The 18,178-nt window shown below is 44.4% G+C and overlaps 3 protein-coding genes and 1 pseudogene across 4 annotated transcripts; 1 reads left to right on the forward strand and 3 right to left on the reverse strand.

Moving 5' to 3' along the window:
• Window positions 1-110: 110 nt before the first annotated feature.
• Window positions 111-13,571, forward strand: LOC147478030 (putative inactive dual specificity protein phosphatase-like At4g18593 pseudogene; annotated as a pseudogene). The gene is made up of 4 exons (XR_015209850.1): window positions 111-251; window positions 2,221-2,383; window positions 2,643-2,838; window positions 12,462-13,571. The product of XR_015209850.1 is annotated as a putative inactive dual specificity protein phosphatase-like At4g18593 pseudogene (transcript).
• On the reverse strand, window positions 6,849-7,208 carry LOC147478031 (uncharacterized). Its single transcript, XM_086586147.1, has one exon. The coding sequence runs from the start codon at window positions 7,206-7,208 to the stop codon at window positions 6,849-6,851; it is 360 nt and encodes a 119-aa protein (XP_086442273.1).
• LOC147478032 (uncharacterized) lies at window positions 10,576-11,951 on the reverse strand. The gene is made up of 2 exons (XM_086586148.1): window positions 11,787-11,951; window positions 10,576-11,421 (listed from the first exon to the last, which is right to left on the reverse strand). The coding sequence occupies exons 1-2, from the start codon at window positions 11,949-11,951 to the stop codon at window positions 10,576-10,578; spliced, it is 1,011 nt and encodes a 336-aa protein (XP_086442274.1).
• On the reverse strand, window positions 12,985-14,385 carry LOC147478033 (senescence-specific cysteine protease SAG39-like). The gene is made up of 2 exons (XM_086583614.1): window positions 13,890-14,385; window positions 12,985-13,747 (listed from the first exon to the last, which is right to left on the reverse strand). The coding sequence occupies exons 1-2, from the start codon at window positions 14,329-14,331 to the stop codon at window positions 13,155-13,157; spliced, it is 1,035 nt and encodes a 344-aa protein (XP_086439740.1). The 5' UTR covers window positions 14,332-14,385; the 3' UTR covers window positions 12,985-13,154.
• Window positions 14,386-18,178: the final 3,793 nt, after the last annotated feature.

Raw genomic sequence — 18,178 nt, forward strand, 5'->3', positions numbered from 1 at the left:
GAGAGGATTAATAAAAAAACAAAAACAATAAAAAAAAAATGAAAAAAAAAAAGGTTTTTGGTGAGAAAGAGTTTATTTAGTGAGGGAAGACTGGACCAGGCCGATCGACAGGCTATGGGCCGCATTACCAGCCCAGGCCCACATTTTCTTTAAAGAAGTTCTATTTCTACTACAAAATGATGTGGGAACTTGTTTTTATGGAGAAGAAACGCCTCAAAACGCTACCTGTGTTCTCTCATTACGTCTAACAGGTACGACCCTTTTTTTTTTCTTTTTATGATCTTATGCACCACATCTTTAATATTATTGTTATTTTGAATGTGAATGTTATTACACTGTCTTGTTTCTGTTACAATGTTTGCCAGTTTCTCAATATGAGGTTTTATGGGGGAAAAAATAGCTAGACTTATTGCAACATGTTGTGGGAAGTGAAGGTGTTGGCCGGGTATCTATATTTTTGAGTGTTATGAGATGGGGGTTTTAGTGTTTTTTTCATAGGTTGTAAGCAGGGGCGGCTCAAGGCAATCGGGGGCCCTAAGCAAAGTCCCAATAAAATTGTTACATCTTATAGATCGATATGATTTGTTTACGTTATTTCATATGAATGCAAACGCTTAGTTTATTTAACAAAAAATTTAGAAGATAACAATTATTGTAAAAATTGATCCAAACATTTTCTTTTTTCTTTCTTCAATAGTCTCCCCCACAAACATTTTCTTTTTATAACAAAAAATTTAGAAGATAACAATTATTGTAAAAATTGATCCTAACATTTTCTTTTTTCTTTCTTGAATAGTCTCCCCCACAAACATTTTTTTTTATAACAAAAAATTTAGAATATAACAATTATTGTAAAAATTGATCCTAACATTTTTTTTTTCTTGAATAGTCTCCCCTACAAACATTTTTTTTTATAACAAAAATTTTAGAAGATAACAATTATTGTCAAAATTGATCATAACATTTTCTTTATTCTTTCTTGAATAGTCTCCACAAACTTTTTTTTTTAATTGAATTTTATTGATAAAAAATATAGAAATACAAAGTGAAGTAGAAACATATGAGTGTTGTGAGGGAGATCCTCACATACAGAGAGATCTAAGACAAAACACCATAAACACATAAGGAAGAGTGGAAGAATAAAAAAATATCCTACACCTATAACATCGTAGCAGATCATGGCCAAACAATAATGTCACAAATTTGAAATTTCAATAGATTTATTTAACAAAGAATTACACAAGAGAGAGAAAGAGATTCTACACTAAATTAAACCATATAGAAAAAACCAAATAAGGCAAAAGAATGATATAAATAATATTGAAGTGTTGGCTTCAATTTGATAAATTGTCATAGGGTGTTGAAGAAGTTTAATTAGTTATGGAGGCGTGTCTGTTTATTTATTGGAGAAGGCGAAAATGCTAGGAAACGAAGGAGTTTAATGCGACTTTTTTACTTTACAATTTTCCAATGTAAAACCGTTTATCTAATAGATTAAAATAAATGAAAAACAAATAGTGAGTTTTTTTTTTTCACAATAAAACAATAATAGACTTAGAACTGTAGGTGGGATAGGATATATTGGGCCCTTTGGACTGTGGGCCCTAAGCGGAAGCTTATTTTGCTATAGGGTAGAATCGGCCCTAGTTGTAAGAAGTATGAAGATATTGGGACAAAACTTAGATTATTTGATGTTTGTGTGTTATATTCTACTGCTGCAATGTAGTGAGTGTACTTTGACTTATAGTACAAAATATCCCGATATATCGTGATATTTGAGGATATCTATCCAGATTTGAAAAAAAATATATAAATATCACGATATGTACAGATATATATACGACTGCAAATATCGGTGATATTTCAATGATATTTGTGATATTTGTGATATTTGATGATATTTTGCGATATTTGGTGATATTTTATGTATATAACAATTTTATTTAATATTTACCATTATATTTCAAATAAATATAAATAATGTATCATGATATATCAAGAAATATCCACAATATCCACGATATTTGTCGATATTTTGAATATATCCACGATATTTGCATGTGGAATAATATCAAATATCTCCAAAGAGGGGGATATATCCACGATACATATCTAGAAATTGAATATCCATAAATACCTATATCCTGATATTTTGTAATATGCTTTGACTACTGTATGCATTAGTTACATTGGTTTTTATTTGTTATTAATTTGTGACAGGATATAAGGATATATCTGATACTAATACCATAATGGAAGAAGAAAAAAAGTCTGATGTTGGAACAGACTTGCAAACGCAATTAATATACCGTTGTAAGAAGTGCCGGAGAATCGTTGCATCTCAGGAGAATGTGGTTGACCACAAGCGGGGGAGGGGAGAGATGTTTTAAATGGAAGAAGAGAAGTGATTCGTGGGACACGGAGAAGGAACCGCCGAGTGCTCCTCTATATTTGTTGAGCCCATGAAGTGGATGCAAGTAGGTTATATTTTAACCCGGCCTATTTATATTTTTATACTTGTTAACTTAATTTGTAAATTGTTAACCTTTGTTGTTCGTGGCTGCGGTGGAAGAAGGTACAGGTGGAAGAGAAGCTTGATTGCTTGGGTTGCAAGGCAAGGCTAGGTTCCTTTTGGCGGGCAGGTGTGTGCAATGCAATTGTGGTTCATGGGTGAATCCAGCTTTTCAGCTACATAAGAACCGAATAGACAAATGCCATATATGAGTAGTGCTATTCGTATTGCTTGATAGCTGGACAAGATGAGACCAAATTGGGAAGCATCAACAACTAATCATGGAGTCTTAGGTATTCGTAGCATATAATTTAGTTTGTCTTTAGGTATTGTTGTGACCTATCTCTTCTCCTCCTCTCCTATTCTATTTATAATTCCCCTCCTCTCCCTTGAGCCCTCCATCTGTCCATTCATCTCTCGGTCTATGGATTGCCACGTGGTAAGTTCCCGTACGACGTTAGGGTTTCGCCCTTGCTCTTGCTGGGCACGTGTCGAGATGGTTCAATTCCATGTCAGCTAGCCTTCCGCGCCGCGGCTCTCCGCTGTCGGTCCTCGGTTCTTGGCCTCCATACTTGACTCCCATGTCCCCGGTCTTAAATAACATGCCCGTCGTCCCACACCCAGTCCTCTTCCTAGATCCATTACCCGCCGGACCCTCGGCCCTCATAAATTGGGTCGCTACAATGCCCCCTCTCGAGTCCGCGAACCTCCTGAATGTTTGTGGGCTCGAGAACTCAAATTACCTGCCTTTTTCCTTGGCTTCTGTTGCACGCCTTTCTATCAATGGCGCACGTGTCCCCCGCGTGCTTGGTTCGGGTCGCCTCGTTTCCTGCTCCTCCACGTGTCACCTTTCCTCTGGTTCAACTGACGGCTCCTTGGTTTTCGATCCTATTCCTTTCCCCTTTTACCCCCTTCACGCTTCAACTTCCACTCACTTCTTCTTTCCTTCTCATTTCTTTCTCACCTTTCTTCATCTTCCTTACCAGACGCTATTTTTGAACTCTCCCCTTTTTCTTCCCCACTACTCTGCGCCCATTTTACATTCGACCCCTTCCCCTTTCTAGTTTTCCTCCCACTCCTCCACTCTATACACTTCGCCTGCTCAAGCGTTTGTCTCTGCTGCTGGATTGGTGCACCAGGTTGGTAATCTTTTCTCTTTAACTTTTGCATTTCTTTTCGTGAACCGTTCATATTCCTTAGCTCTCTCCCATGTCGGATTCCCAATCCGACGGTCCGACTTCCTCGCGGTCATATGCGGAGGAGTCTTCTCCTCCGCTTGATCCCACCGCGGCCCCCTCCACCACTGGGCGGCCTTTCAAACTTCCACCTCCCCCACGCCCGACCTAACCTAATGGAAGCGATTAGGGTTGGCTATGGCATCCCAGACGACATCCTCCTCGAGCACGTGCCCGACGTGACTCACTTCCCTCATCTGGTCCCCCCCAAACCTGGGTGCCTCGTGGTCACAGTTGGCCAAATTGTCTCTGGCTTGCGACTACCGCTGTCTCGACTAGATGTCGAAGTATGTAACCACTTCAACATTCCAGCCTGCCAGGGTATAGGCAATTTTTGGCGTATCATGTATGCCGCGAACTATTACAACCTCCACCATGAGCCCCGAATAGTCCTCCGCGACATAATTTCTCACTATTACATACGCAAGAGTACCAAAGATGTGAGCGTTGGATACCACTCTTTCTGCGTCCGTCTCGGTAAACAGTCCTTCATTCTCAAACTCACCACCTCGGACAAAACTTGGCATCACTACCCCCTGTATGTCTTTGGTAATTTCTTGTCCGCGGATGTTCCATCTGAAGTGACTCTCAACCATCTCACCTTCCTGCCTCGCGGTGAGTTCGCTTTACTGCCTCTCTTTCTTATATTGACTATGTTGCGGACTCACTCCTTATCTTTATTTCTCTCTTGTGCAGGTTGGAAGTCTGACTCCAAATCCCGATTTTACGTCGGCTTGAAGTCCGCAATCTTTGAACAAATCCGCAATCTGGGCTCTTCTCAAGCTGAAGTCCTCGGCATAGATCCCTCCCACGGAACCCCCTTATTGACTGACCCCTCTCTGCACACCTTGGGTAAATATTCAGCTCCATTTTATCTTCCACCGTCCCCAAAGAACGAAAGCCTCGTCCTTCACCGCCCTCACTATCCGCCTCCCATCCTTCCCAAAGTAAACCTCGCCGCCGCGGCTTCACTCGTAAAACCACCAAGTCTCAGGCCCGGGCTTGGGCTCTAGAGGAGATAGTCAGAAGGTCCACTGCCCACCTTCCTTCTCCGCCCCGCCAATATACATCTCCTTCCTTCCGCTCCCTTGCGGTGGGGACGATCAATATATTCCTCAACTTCCCCTCCGGCCGACTCATCGCCTCCCCATGGACATCTCCAAGATTAAGATGTTAAGCCGGCGACTCGGACGATGAAGTGACCGAAGTCCCCAACTCCGTATTTGTCCCGGCCTCAATTTGTCCCCACATGTCCGCGGATCTCGTCTCGAAGAGCCCCCCCCAAGCTTGCAGCAGGTCGTCTCCTACCGCAAGCCTTTCTGCGGCTCCTCCGCCCTCTCCACATCTACAGCGTCCTGGCAAACAAACCGCTCGCTCTCTCCCTGGGTCTGCGGCTCTGGAAACTTTCCGCCCCCACTTCAAGGTCTTGCGGCATTTCGGTCAATGTAGAGGATTCTGCTCTAGAAAACCCTACCGTGGCCTCGGCCATGTTCTACGGCTCCCATCTTCCCCGCGACTTGCCTTATGCCGATTCTGGGACCTTCGAACATCATCGCACCTCTCTGTATGCCGGCTGGGAGAAGGTATGTCTCTCTTGCCCACCTTTCACTTTCCGCTTTGCTCCTTATTATGACTGCTCTTCCCTTGCTAGGTGAGCTTGGACATGGCCTATATGATCCGCGGCCTTTTCTCTTCCCTGAATTCTGTGGAATCCTTAGAGAAGGAGGTCGGCGGCCCCAATGGACTAAGGGCCACCTGTGCACGCCTCCAAGATGATCTGTCGGCCGCGGATATGGCCAAACTTTGAGCTGAAGATGAATTGAGGACCGTTGAAGCTTCCCACCAGGCCTTTATGGACGGAGTGAACGACCGTTTAAGCAAACAACGGGAAGCCCTTGTCCTCCAACATAAGGAGAATATGGCCGCTCTCCTTCTGCAACACACTCAGGACATAGTGCAGCTGCGGATAAGCTTCAAAGCTCAAGCTGACAAACGTGTGGCCAAGAAGCTTGCTGAGGAACATGCGCGTTTACTCAAAGAAGGCCGACTCCTCCCCGAAAAGCCTCCCTCTCCCATGTCGGAAGATCCAGCAGTCACGGTCCCCATTGCCGCAGAGCAGCCTGTTTCTGGGTCAGTTGACGTTGCCCCCCTCGATTATTTGCGAAGATTACGTTTGTGAGGCCTCCCTCGGCCGGGCCTCGACTTCGAAGAGCTGCTCGACCATGTTCCTCTTGTCGAAGATCTGTTGCAAACTTTAGACTAGCCCCACGTTGGTTGTCTATTATTGTACTAGCTATTTTGTAATTGACTTTTCCAACTAAGTGTGCCGTTGATCTTATTTTTTCTTTCCCTTTTTACTTGTGTGTTGGTTTGATTAAGAACTGTTTCACTCTTCCCGATTATATGTATGATCTCTTAGTTTTAATTCTTTGTTTTGTCGACATCTTTCTTTGTTCGTCCTTTCCTCGCCTCTATTCTTTCTCATTTCGTCATTTCTACCTTTGGGGCCTTCTCTCCTCTTGCCCCCACGTGTGATCCACGCCTCTCGCTCGGGAATGTCTCTTTTCCCTTCGGAGTCACTCGTCGACTTCGAGTTCCATCGGGGCAGCTCAACCTGCCATGGACCCGATTTAAACACTTCGACCGCGGAAGGCTCCTCCCCACCGCGGCCTCTTTTTGGAGTGGCTTCGCCTACCGCTGGGCTTCTCTCTTTGCCCCCGGTGCAGCGTATGCCTTTCTTCCGCGGAAGGCTCTCTTAGATCCGCGGCTCTAACTTGAGGTGGACCTCTCGTCCTCAGGCGTCTCTTACCCTCAACCGTGTTTAGCCTGACTGTTACCGTTTATGCAGGATGGCAAAATTTACTCCTCAAAAGTGCCATTGTATTATATATTTACAAACAGCTCCAGTGTATCATTCTGGACTTTCGTTACATTCAAACATAAAACTTTTTTAACATTCTCACATTCCATAGTTTTTCTAGCATTTTTCCTTCCGCTGTTCTTAGCTTGTAAGTACCAGCTCCTCCTACGTCGACCACCGTATAGGGCCCCTCCCAGTTCGGCCCGAGCTTTCCGTCATTCTCTCTCTTGGTACTCTCTCGTCACTCCATCGTAATCGACATCCCCTCTGAACTGAACTGCGGCTTGACTCTCTTGTTATAACGTCTCTGAAGGCTGCGGTGATATTCCTCTAGTCTGATTCGCGCCGCATCTCTTCTCTCTTCTGCTAAAGTCATATCCGCTGTCAATATGCCCTCGTTCAGCCCTGTCTCCACCGCTCTTGTCCTCGTCGTGGCTGCTACCATTTCCGTGGGAATCACGGCCTCGACCCCGTAAGCTAAAGAGAAGGGAGTTTCCCTGGTTGACGTTCGAGGCGTGGTCCTGTATGCCCAAAGAACATGACTCAGTTCATCTGCCCACACTCCTTTCTTATCCTCTAGCTTCCTTTTGAGATTGTTCATAATGGCCTTGTTGGAAGACTCTGCCTGCCCATTTCCTTATGGATTGTATGGGGCCGAGAACCCCTGCTTCACCTTGTATGCTTGCAAGAACGCCTTCACCTTGGACCCGGTGAACTGGGTTCCATTGTCCGCTATGATAATATATGGCAACCCAAATCTACAGATGATATTCTCCCACAAGAACTTGATCACATGAGTTTCCTTGACCTGTTGCAGGGCCACTGCCTTGATCCATTTGGTGAAATAATCTGTGGCCGCCAACATGAATCTCCTCTTGCCGGTAGCCATGGGCAGCGGACCCACTATATCCATTGCCCACATCGCGAAAGGCCACGGACTTGACACACTATGTAATGGTTCCGCTAGTGCAAAGATCATCTGAGCAAACTTCTGGCACTTCTCACATCGTTTAGCGTAGTCCACGACATCCCTTTTCATGTGTGGCCAAAAGTAGCTCTGTGATATCAATCGTGCTTTTGTTGTTACGCCTTTAAAGTGACTTCCGCAATCTCCCTCATGCAACTCCGCCAGCACTTCTAGGGCTAACTTCGGCCCGAGACACTTTAACAAAGGCCCACCGAAATTCCTTCGATATAGCTCCCCTTCTATGAGCACGTATCTCCGAGACGTCTGCTCCAGTCTCCTTTTCTCCCCTTTATCTTTCACCACGTTCCCCGACAAAAAACTATTGATGGGTTTAATCCAACCCTTCTTCTTCCTCCCTCGCACGACATATCTCCGCCATTCTTTCCTCCCCCTCATCTATACTAGGTTTCTCCAATCGCTTTACCTTTATCACTCTCTCTTCAGATTAGGGGATTTGCGGCCGCCACATTATGCTTTAGGCGCGGCAGATGTCCGTTCTCACCGCTGCCCAAGTGTATGAACTTTAACCTTCGCGAAACCGTGGCCCTCTTTTTGCAGCACTTTCAAATATTTTACCATCGTGGGGCACCATTTACAAACCCCCATTTGCTTGACACACTACCAAATTTGAGTCGGAATACACTGTCAATTCTTTCACCCCCACATCCTCTGCCATTCTCATGCCCGCTATTAGTGCCTCATACTCTGCTTCGTTATTTGATGCCGTGAACCCTAACCTCATGGTTAATTCTATTCTGTTGTTTTCTGGCGTGACCAACACTGCTCCTATCCCACTACAAGTGTCTATGGCTGACCCATCAGCGAAGACTCTCCATCCATTCCTCCGATCCCAGGGGTCCAACCAGTCCTGTTCCATGACCCTTTCCGGCTCCATGACCATCTCTTCCCCCCAGGTGGGGTCCTCCGCTGGAAACTCTGCTAAGAATTCTGCCACCGCCTGCGCCTTTTCCGCTGTTCTAATCTGATACTGTATCTCGTAAGAACTCAACATTACTGCCCATTTCAGCATCCTCCCCGACTTCTCAGCTTTCAATGCTTGCTTTAGAGGCAGATTTGTCACCACCACTACAGAGTGCGCCTCAAAGTAAGGTTTCAACTTCAGGGCCGAGAACACCAATGCCAAGGCATATTTCTCTATTCTACTATATCGGGTCTCGGCTTCCAGCAGTGTTTTACTTTGGAAGTACACCGGCTTTTCTAATTTACCCTCAATTCTGACTAGTACCGAGCTAATGGCATATTCCGTGACCCCCAAATATAAGTACAACTTCTCTCCCTGTTCCGGTCGCGACAGCATAGGAGCCTTACCTAAATAACTCTTCAACTCTTGGAACGCCTCCTCGCACTCCGTGGTCCATTCGAAATCCCGAGTGTTTCTCAGCAACCGATACAACGGCCTACACTTATCTGATGACTTTGAGATGAACCTATTCAAAGCCGCGACCCTTCCTGCAAGTCTTTGCACCTCCTTGACATCCTGAGGCGACGACATCTCCGCTAGGGCTCTTATCTGCTCGGGGTTGGCTTCTATTCCCCGGTGAGTAACTATGTATCCCAGGAACTTCCCTGTAGTGACGCCGAACGTACATTTCTCTGGATTAAGCTTTAAATTGTACAACCGCAGTATTTTAAACGTCTCTTTCAAACCCTCTAGATGCTCTTCCTCCGACATGCTCTTCTCCACCATGTCGTCTATGTAAATCTCAATCCCCTTTCGGATCTTGCTTTCGAACATTTTCTCCCCTAGCCGCTGAAAAGTGGCCCTAGCGTTCTTCAATCCAAACGGCATTCTTGTGTAACAATACGTCCCACCTTCCACTACGAAGGCTGTCTTTTTCCTGATCTGGCCCATACATGGCCACCTGGTTATATCCCATTGACGCGTCCATGAAAGAAAACACTTTAAACCCTGCAGTTCTATCCACTAGCTCGTCTACTCTCGGCATGGGGTAGCTGTCTTTGGGGCATTCTGAATTCACGTCAGTGAAGTCGACGCACATCCGCACCTTGCCATTCTTCTTAGGTACCGCTACCACATTTGACAACCAGTCGGTAAACGACACCTCTCGTATTATACCTCCCCCTTTCAACCTCGCGACCTCCTCGCGAATTCCTTCGGCGTACCTCGGTCTAATTCCTCGCATCTTCTGTCTTACTGGCTTCGCGTCCTCCCTCATATGTAACCTATGACATGCGAATTCTGGGTCTAATCCGGTGACTTCCTCGATCATCCATGCAAACACATCTTGGTTGGCAGACAAGAACCGTATTAATTTGCTCTTCCATTCCTTAGATAGGCTGGACCCCACTGATGTGAACTTCTCTTCACCGTCCTCCCCCAAATTCACTACCTCTATCTCATCCAAGGTCTTCGGTCCTTCTGTTAACTCCGCCGACCCCTTCCCGACGGGGCCCTGTAATTGCTATGCCTGCCTCTTCCTGGAACGCGAGGTCTCTTCCTCTGACCCGCGGATCAATCTCTTCACTGTACTCTGGTGGCTGTTTTTTGCCGACACCTGATCCCCGCGGACCTCGTATATCCCGGTAGGGGTAGGGAACCGAATCACTTGGTAGTAGGTGGAGGGAACTGCTTTCATCTCGTGAATCCACCTCCTCCCCAGGATGGCGTTGTACTGTGAGTCGGCATCCACCACCTTAAATCTTGAAAACACTGTAACGGGTCCCGCGGTCACTGGGAGCAAGAGCTCCCCCAAGGGTTCGTCATGCTTCCGTTGAACCCATACAAATTTGTTGGTGAGGGTCTCAACTGCTTCCTTTCTATCTTCATTTCTTCCATTGCCCCTCTAAACAGTAAATCCACAGCACTATCGCAGTCCACCAACACCCTCTTTACTATGTAATTTCCCATAGTCACCGTGATCACCAACGCGTCCTCATGCGGGGAGTTAATGGCTCGGAGGTCCGCGTCGGTGAACGTTATACTCTTCCTTCCTTTCGCGGTCCAGTAATCCGCCCGCGACTACCCTGCTGTCTCATGTACCCGCTGTACACTTGCCGCTCGCCTTATTCTGTCGCGGTGTGCATTGTGGCTCAATATCTCTCCACTGAAGATCACGTTGATCGTTCCCAGTATCCTCCCCTGGGTAGGCGCCTGCTCCCCTTTTTCCTCTTCCGCTATAAACTCCTTCAACAATCCCTTTCCTATCATCCTCTGAATTAACCATCTTAACGCATAGCAGCCGTTTGTCTCATGATTGTGTATTTGATGATAGGCACAGTAGGGTCTGCCTTGTACCTCCACTGGCTTGGTTTGTGGACCCTCATACCCCTGCAAATTCTGAATCAACGGTAGTATTTCACTCAATGATTTATTCAGTGGCACTTGCTCTTCCTCGCGATAGGGCTTTTTGTCTCGACTCTCCCTCTTAGCCTCTTCTCGGCTCCTCTCGGGTCGCGACGAATACCTTCGATATCCGCTGCTCCCTTTGTCAGAGGGCTCATATCGCCGACGCCCCTCAGCTTTGTCCAACGATAACACCGCCTTTCCTGGCCTTCTCACCTCCTTCTGCATGGTGTCCTCATACCTGATGTACTTCTCCACCCTCGGGTACAGGTCCTGTAATGTTGCTATCTCATTCTTTGCTACCGACTCATGTACCCTTGTTCCCGGGTGTAACCCTCTCTCAAAAGCTATCACCGCCATCCTTTCATCTAGATTCTCCACTTTCAAAGTCTCCGCCTTGAATCTACACAAGAAATCTCTCACCGATTCCGCAGACCTCTGCCTTACGTTGAACAAGGCCGCGATGTCCACCACACGCTTCTTCTGGTGTATGAAGTGATCAATGAACGCCTGCTCCAACTCCTGAAAGTTATTAATACTCTTAGAAGGTAGCCTGTAATACCAATCGGATGCTCCCCCTTTTAAGCTTGCCGGGAACATCATACATCTTAGTCCGTCATATCGCGGCTCCTGCCACAACGGGATCTGCTGCCGGAAATGATGAATGTGGTCAGCTGGGTCCCCTATTCCATCATACCTCTCAAACCTTGGCTGGTTGAACCTCTTCGGCACCTCCGACTTCCATATCAAATCTACGATTGGGGTTCGCTATTCAACCCGCCACCACCGACTTCGCCATTACCTCCACGCCTTTGGTCCGCCCGGGCTAGCCTTGGATCGATCACCGACTATCATTTTTCGATTTGTTCCTTAGTGAGCCCCACCACCGTTTGTTCTTCCGCATCAGTTCCCCCTTCCTCCTCTTTCCCTGCTCTAGACACCTCCCTTTCCGACTTCTCTATTGTTTCTCTCCCCCTCCTTAACCCCTCATTTTCCTCCCTCAACCTCGATATTTCCTCATGCAACAACCTTGTTTCCTCTGCTCCAGACATTACTGTCTCTTCCCTATCCTGCTCCTCCCGCCGTTCCTTATTGACTCCACATCCATCTCGGGCTATCGTCTTTTTGGTCGCCCCACTCTTTTTTTTGTTGCCATCTCACTATTTTTCCCTCTCTCTTTCTTTCTTATCCCCACAGATGGCGCCAAATGTTGTGACCTATCTTTTCTCCTCCTTTCCTATTCTATTTATAATTCCCCTCCTCTCCCTTGAGCCCTCTATCTGTCCATTCATCTCTCGGTCTATGGATTGCCACGTGGTAAGTTCCCGTACGACGTTAGGGTTTCACCCTTGCTCCTGCTGGGCACGTGTCCAGATGGTTCAATTCCATGTCAGCTAGCCTTCCGCGCCGCGGCTCTCCGCTGTCGGTCCTCGGTTCTCGGCCTCCATACTTGACTCCCATGTCCCCGGTCTTAAATAACAAGCCCGTCGTCCCACACCCAGTCCTCTTCCTGAATCCATTACCCACCGGACCATCGGCCCTCATAAATTGGGTCGCTACAGGTATGTGTATCATATAATTTAGTTTGTCTTTTAGCAACTTGTATAGATAATTTTGGACAAAAAGGACATCAGATGATAAGAGAGCATGTTGATGTATGGTGGAATTGATATAGTTATGATTATTAACATGCAGTTGTTCACATAGGATGTGATTGTTCCACTTCATATTGATTGGCATCTTGCGAAGCTGTATGATCTTTTTGTTAATTTTTTTTTCTAATGTTTCGTGTTATACAATCTCTGAATGATGCCGTGAAAGAGAGAACTGTGTGCTATAATGATCTGTATCTTGTTTATGACTCTGTTTTTGGTGTTTACTAATTTCAGCATTCAGGATTACGAAAGCTGTGCTTGTTTACATGTAAAATATTGGATGTAATTTTGGGCTAGAACAAGGGATGGTTTTGAACTTGAATAGGGATGAGTTGTTGATTGGTGTTTCTTTTCTTTATTTTTTTTAACAATAATTTAAGTTTAAAACAAGGAATCACAATCATTCCTGCTTGGAATGACAAAATGTCAGTAAAACTAAATTAAAGAAGTTCCCATTTCACTTGAAACTTATACCCAAAGGCTTTTATTTACAAGTACATTCATCCTTTCATGACAAGCCATATATACAGCTAAAAGGGAGCTTAGTATATATTCATATAGAAATTAGAGCAGACCAGGAATAGAACTTTCTTTGCCTCCTCAAGCAATAGGGTAAGAAGCATCCATGGCGATACCGCAAATACCTCCCTTGGCACTGACATCCCTTTGCATTCTTATGTATCCATTCTCACCCCATGCACTGCCCCATGAGTTCTTCACAAGCCAATACTTAGTCCCATCGTCGCTCACTCCATACCCAACTGCAGTCACACCGTGGTCTAGATCTGTACCGCACTGACCAGTGAATACACCACTTGAATAAAATTGGAAATCAGAGCCTCCTGCATCAATCGCTACAGCTATTGGTTGGTTGGCCACGGCCTGCAGTAAGGCCACCTCACTGTTTCTTGGGACATCTTCGTGACCGCTGATTTCAGCTGCATGAGAGGCTTCCTCCTTAGTATTGCAAGTATTGTCTGCCGCAGTGTAAGGATAGGTAGTTTCTGAGGCAATGCCTTTGTTGCGTTGGACAAATAGAAATGCATCATCCATTTCACCACCCTCACACCCTTGGTCCACGCCTTTAGTGTCGCAGTCTACCAATTCCTGTTCAGATAAGGAGATCAACTTCCCTGTTTTTAGCTGAGTAGCCCCTTCCATAGCTGCCACAGCTGAGAATGCCCAACAAGATCCTGAAATTTCACATTATTATATGAAGTTAGTGAAGATCACTTCCCTGCAAGGTTACTAGTAGCAACAAGTAGAAAGGAAAAGGCTTAGTTGTTTCTTCTTCAGTATGAAAAATTAGTCATGATCTCTTTGTACTATAATTACCACATTGGCCTTGGTCCTTGACTGGGGTTACTGCGCCTTTCTTCCTCCAGTCCATACTAGAGGGAACTGCAGTGACATTTTCATATCTGAAAGGAGTGGCCTGGGAAGGTTTTGCTGGTGAGCAAAGTCCTCTGAATCCATTTCGAGCTGCCTTAAATTCTTCATTGGTTTGGTCTGCAAACCCGTTAACACTTAATATGTAGGTTCTGTTCCCAGCCCTGTTCAAGGACTCAATACGTTCGACATTTTCTTTGAATATTTCAAAACGTCTGTCCTTCTCCGTTGCGTCATTGTATACACGACCATACTGAACCATCCAGTGTTCATATCTCTCCAACATAGAAGCCTCATTGAGAGTTCGAGAAGCAGCTTGACAAGCCCATAGACTTAAAATGACTAGGACTATATTGAAAACATGGATTGATTTCCCGACTGAAGCCATTCGAGCAACTGAAACTAAGACTCGGAATTAATGTTTGTTATGGATGTCTTTGTAGGTACACTTGAAGTCGAATTATCCTTGAGTTTATATAGACAACTAACTTCATAAAGATTCTAAACATTTTATATTAAAGATATCAGAGATTCAATTCTGTTGTTATTTAACTTTGATGAAGATAGAATGATTGAGACCAACTCTCCAACGGCTACGGTAGGCTTTATTGATTTAGATTTCAAAGTGCCGGCACCTTAGCGTTAGCAGCAGAGATGTGGTTAAGATAATGACAAACTATGGGTTTTTTTTTGCCATTTAGACAACTCCGTTGGACTGTGTAACAACTTAATTACTGATAATTGAAGTGTACGTACAAAAATTACTAATTATGTTGCATAATGAATTTGATTTTGTTAACACTGATAATGTCACCACCATATGTGATTACACCCTTACACGTAGTGCAACTTAGTTCGCATCAAGGAGTGCTTATAAAACTGCGCATGCGCAAAACTTTTTCTAATGGTTCCCTAAAGTAGTTTTAGATTTTCAAACAGTACGCCAGTTTTAACTTTTAAGCAACTCCTTTAATGGATCAAATGGTTCCTCAAAACTTCTTTTGCCTTTTAGGACATACTTACAGACGCGTCAAAGAAAATAGAAAGGGAAATAGAAAGTGTAGAAAATGAAATAGATTTTTACAGAAGATATGTTTTTGTTTTTCAGTGCCATTTTTTTTATTTATTAAAAAATAATAATAATAAGTCGTCTGTGAAAATTTTCAATTCAGCTAGTACTTTTAAAAAAGAAGACACGAGATCATCTGTTAATTAATGGATTTTCTTTTTCTTAAGCAAATGAAACAGTAAAAACGCTGGACATGAATTTTTATGAGGATGGTCTTCAAACCATGTAGATCATCTTTGGAGAAAATCGGCTTGTTCTAGCATCTTTGACTATATCAATTTGGTTAAGGGAGTTTACAAAAAACACGAATAATCATTAATCCACCATTTAAAAGAAAATTAAATTCACAATAAAAGACAACAATATAGAATATTTGTAAGAAGGTAGAAGATTGAATGTGTTGTCATTCTTCAGCTATAAAGTGAGACAACAGGATAAAACTACCTGCCAAATGTTGGAATCTCTATAAGTATTTCTAAATACTAATGTGTGTGCAAAGTGGAGGAGATGAACAAAGTGTGTTCTCTCCACTTTAGTGCATTGTAGATAGTCCCACATTGGTTAACCACCACTAGCATGTGAATTATAAGAGACATTCCTCAACCAAAGAGAGAGTTATATTGTTGTTCTAGAGGGTAGTCTGTTCTAGTGCAAAGTCAGACTGTGGAGGAGATGTACAAAACAAAGTGTGTTCTCTCCACTTTAGTGCATTGTAGATAGTCCCACATTGGTTAACTACCACTAGCATGTAAAGTATAAGAGACATTCCTCTACCATAAGGGCGTGCCCTTAAGGATTTTTGTGTTAGGAGGGAGGACTCACCCAAAACCGAGTCGCGTCATGTCGGGCCCTTGTTTTTTCTTTTGCTGTAAGTTTCGGTTTCAGTGTCCTAGTGTGAGTTGGTCTCTTGACCGACCATGTCCTTATGCAAGTTTGACTGCTTTGACCGATCTACCTCTATGACCGGTTTTCATGTCCTAATGTGAGTTGATCTCTTTGACCATGTTCTTACCTTTGTAAGTTTCGGTTTGGTGTCCTAATGTGAGTTGGTCTCTTGACCGATCATGTCCTTGTCCGAAGTTGGATCGCTTTGTGGACCGACCTACCTCTATAAATACGGTTTCAGTGTCCTAGTGTGAGTTGGTCTCTTGACCGACCATCTCCTTGTGTGAGTTGGACTGCTGTGACCGACCTACCTCTATAAATACAGGGGTTGTGCATCCATAGAAGGTACAGTTCATAAGACACCCTTCTCAGAGAAACAAAAACCATAACCTGCCCTATTCTTCTTCTCTTTTTCTTGTAGCTGCCAGAGAGAGTTATATTGCTGTTCTAGAGGGTAGTATGTTCTAGTGCAAAGTCAGACTGTTGTTAACCATTGAATCTTGTGAGGAAGACGTTGTTGAGATTTATACCAATACCAATCGATTCCCCCACTACACAGATAACTTGTATTTGAACACAATTCAACTCCAGACAAATTCTAAATATCAACTACAACCTATGCTAACATGCCTAACTCGCTAAACAACTATTAACAACATATAATAATGTAAAGTAGAATTAAACGCATACCACAACACAAAGATATACCGTGGTTCGGCCAATGGTGCCTATTTCCACAAAAGCTAGTTCTTTATAAAGTGGGAAGGAAGATTATAATCTCTCCTTTCAGTCTCTCACCTTACTAGATCACTCTTATCTCTTTACAGGGTTGTCTCTCTGTAAAGGTTATCTCTCAATCTTGATAGCTTTCAAGATTAGGTTTTCTCTGACTTTTATGCTGCCTCTCGTGTGTTTTCTAGGTGTTAGGTTTTGCCAAAAACTATACTCTTATTGCAAACTCGCGGTCCACAATTTCTTCTGAAAATAGACTTGGGTGCGGGTCGCGCCTCGGGCAAGACCAAGTCGAGCGCAGGTCGCGCTGAAGGTAATGGATGTCTTCCACGGCATGGGCGCGGGTCGCGCCTTGGTCAAGGCCAATCTGAGCGTGGGTCGCGCTCAAACATTTCCATGCAAAATGAACTTCGTTTTCTCTCCTCATGTAAGGGATAACGCCAACAATCTCCCCCTCCCGAATAGTGAGGGGGGCTTCCTCCAAGCAATTTCCAAATCAACAAGAGGAGTGTGCTGCCATTCCAGCAATAGCACAACGAACATCAAACTTATCTTTCGGTAAGACTTTGGTCATCATATCCGACCCGTTCTTGTCGGTATGGATCTTCTCGATACACAAATACTTGTCTTCGAGTACTTCTCTAATCCAATGATAATGCAAGTGTATGTGCTTGGATCTAGAATGGAAACTCAGATTCTTGCTCAAATGGATGGCGCTCTGACTGTCACATAGAACTACAAACTGTTTCTGCTTTAGCCTTAGTTCGTCGAAGAACCTCTTCATCCATTGCAACTCTTTGCAACACTTAGTGGCTGCAATATACTCGGTTTCTGTAGTGGAGAGGGCAACACACTTTTGCATCTTTGATTGCCAAGAAACTGCTCCCCCTGTAAAAGTAACCAGATAACCGGAGGTGGACTTCATCGAGTCAATATCACCTGCCATGTCTGCATCAGTGTAGCCTTCAAGTAAGGGATTACTTCCACCAAAGCACAAACACGATTTGGAAATGCTCTTGAGATATTTCAATATCCACTTAACACCTTCCCAATGTTTCTTACTCGGATTTGACAGAAATCGGCTTACAACACCAACGGCGAAAGCAATATCCGGCCTTGTACACATCATTGCATACATTAAGTTGCCCACTGCGGATGCATAAGGAATCTTTTCTATCGGGCTCTGCTCATGCTCACCCTTGGACACATCTCTTTGGTCATGCGGAACTAGCCACCAAGCGGACAATTGTGGCTTCGTTTGATCCATGTTGAATCTCTTTAACACCTTCTCAATGTAGCTTTCTTGAGAAAGCCACAACTTCCCACTCTTTCTGTCACGAGTGATCCGCATCCTAAGTATCTGCTTTGTTTGACCCAAATCATTCATCTCAAAGGACTTACTCAAGTCCTTCTTCAGCTTGGATATCTTGTTGATGTTTGGGCCAACTATCAACATATCATCCACATACAACAATAGCACTATGAAATCCCCATCTGGAAATCTCTGAACAAACACACAATGATCGGAAGCAAACTTCTTGTATCCTTA

This window comes from Coptis chinensis, chromosome 9 (genome assembly GCF_015680905.1).
Source record: "Coptis chinensis isolate HL-2020 chromosome 9, ASM1568090v1, whole genome shotgun sequence".
NCBI classification, from domain to species: Eukaryota; Viridiplantae; Streptophyta; class Magnoliopsida; order Ranunculales; family Ranunculaceae; genus Coptis; species Coptis chinensis.

Bases quoted from the DNA above. Each gene is read 5' to 3' on its own strand.
- LOC147478031 (XM_086586147.1), bottom strand. From the start codon at position 7,208: ATGAACAATCTCAAAAGGAAGCTAGAGGATAAGAAAGGAGTGTGGGCA.
- LOC147478032 (XM_086586148.1), bottom strand. From the start codon at position 11,951: ATGTCTGGAGCAGAGGAAACAAGGTTGTTGCATGAGGAAATATCGAGG. The intron at 11,422-11,786 runs GTGGTGGGGCTC...AATAACTTTCAG, and splicing joins CTGATGCGGAAGAACAAACG to GAGTTGGAGCAGGCGTTCAT.
- LOC147478033 (XM_086583614.1), bottom strand. From the start codon at position 14,331: ATGGCTTCAGTCGGGAAATCAATCCATGTTTTCAATATAGTCCTAGTC. The intron at 13,748-13,889 runs GTAATTATAGTA...GTGAAATTTCAG, and splicing joins CAAGGACCAAGGCCAATGTG to GATCTTGTTGGGCATTCTCA.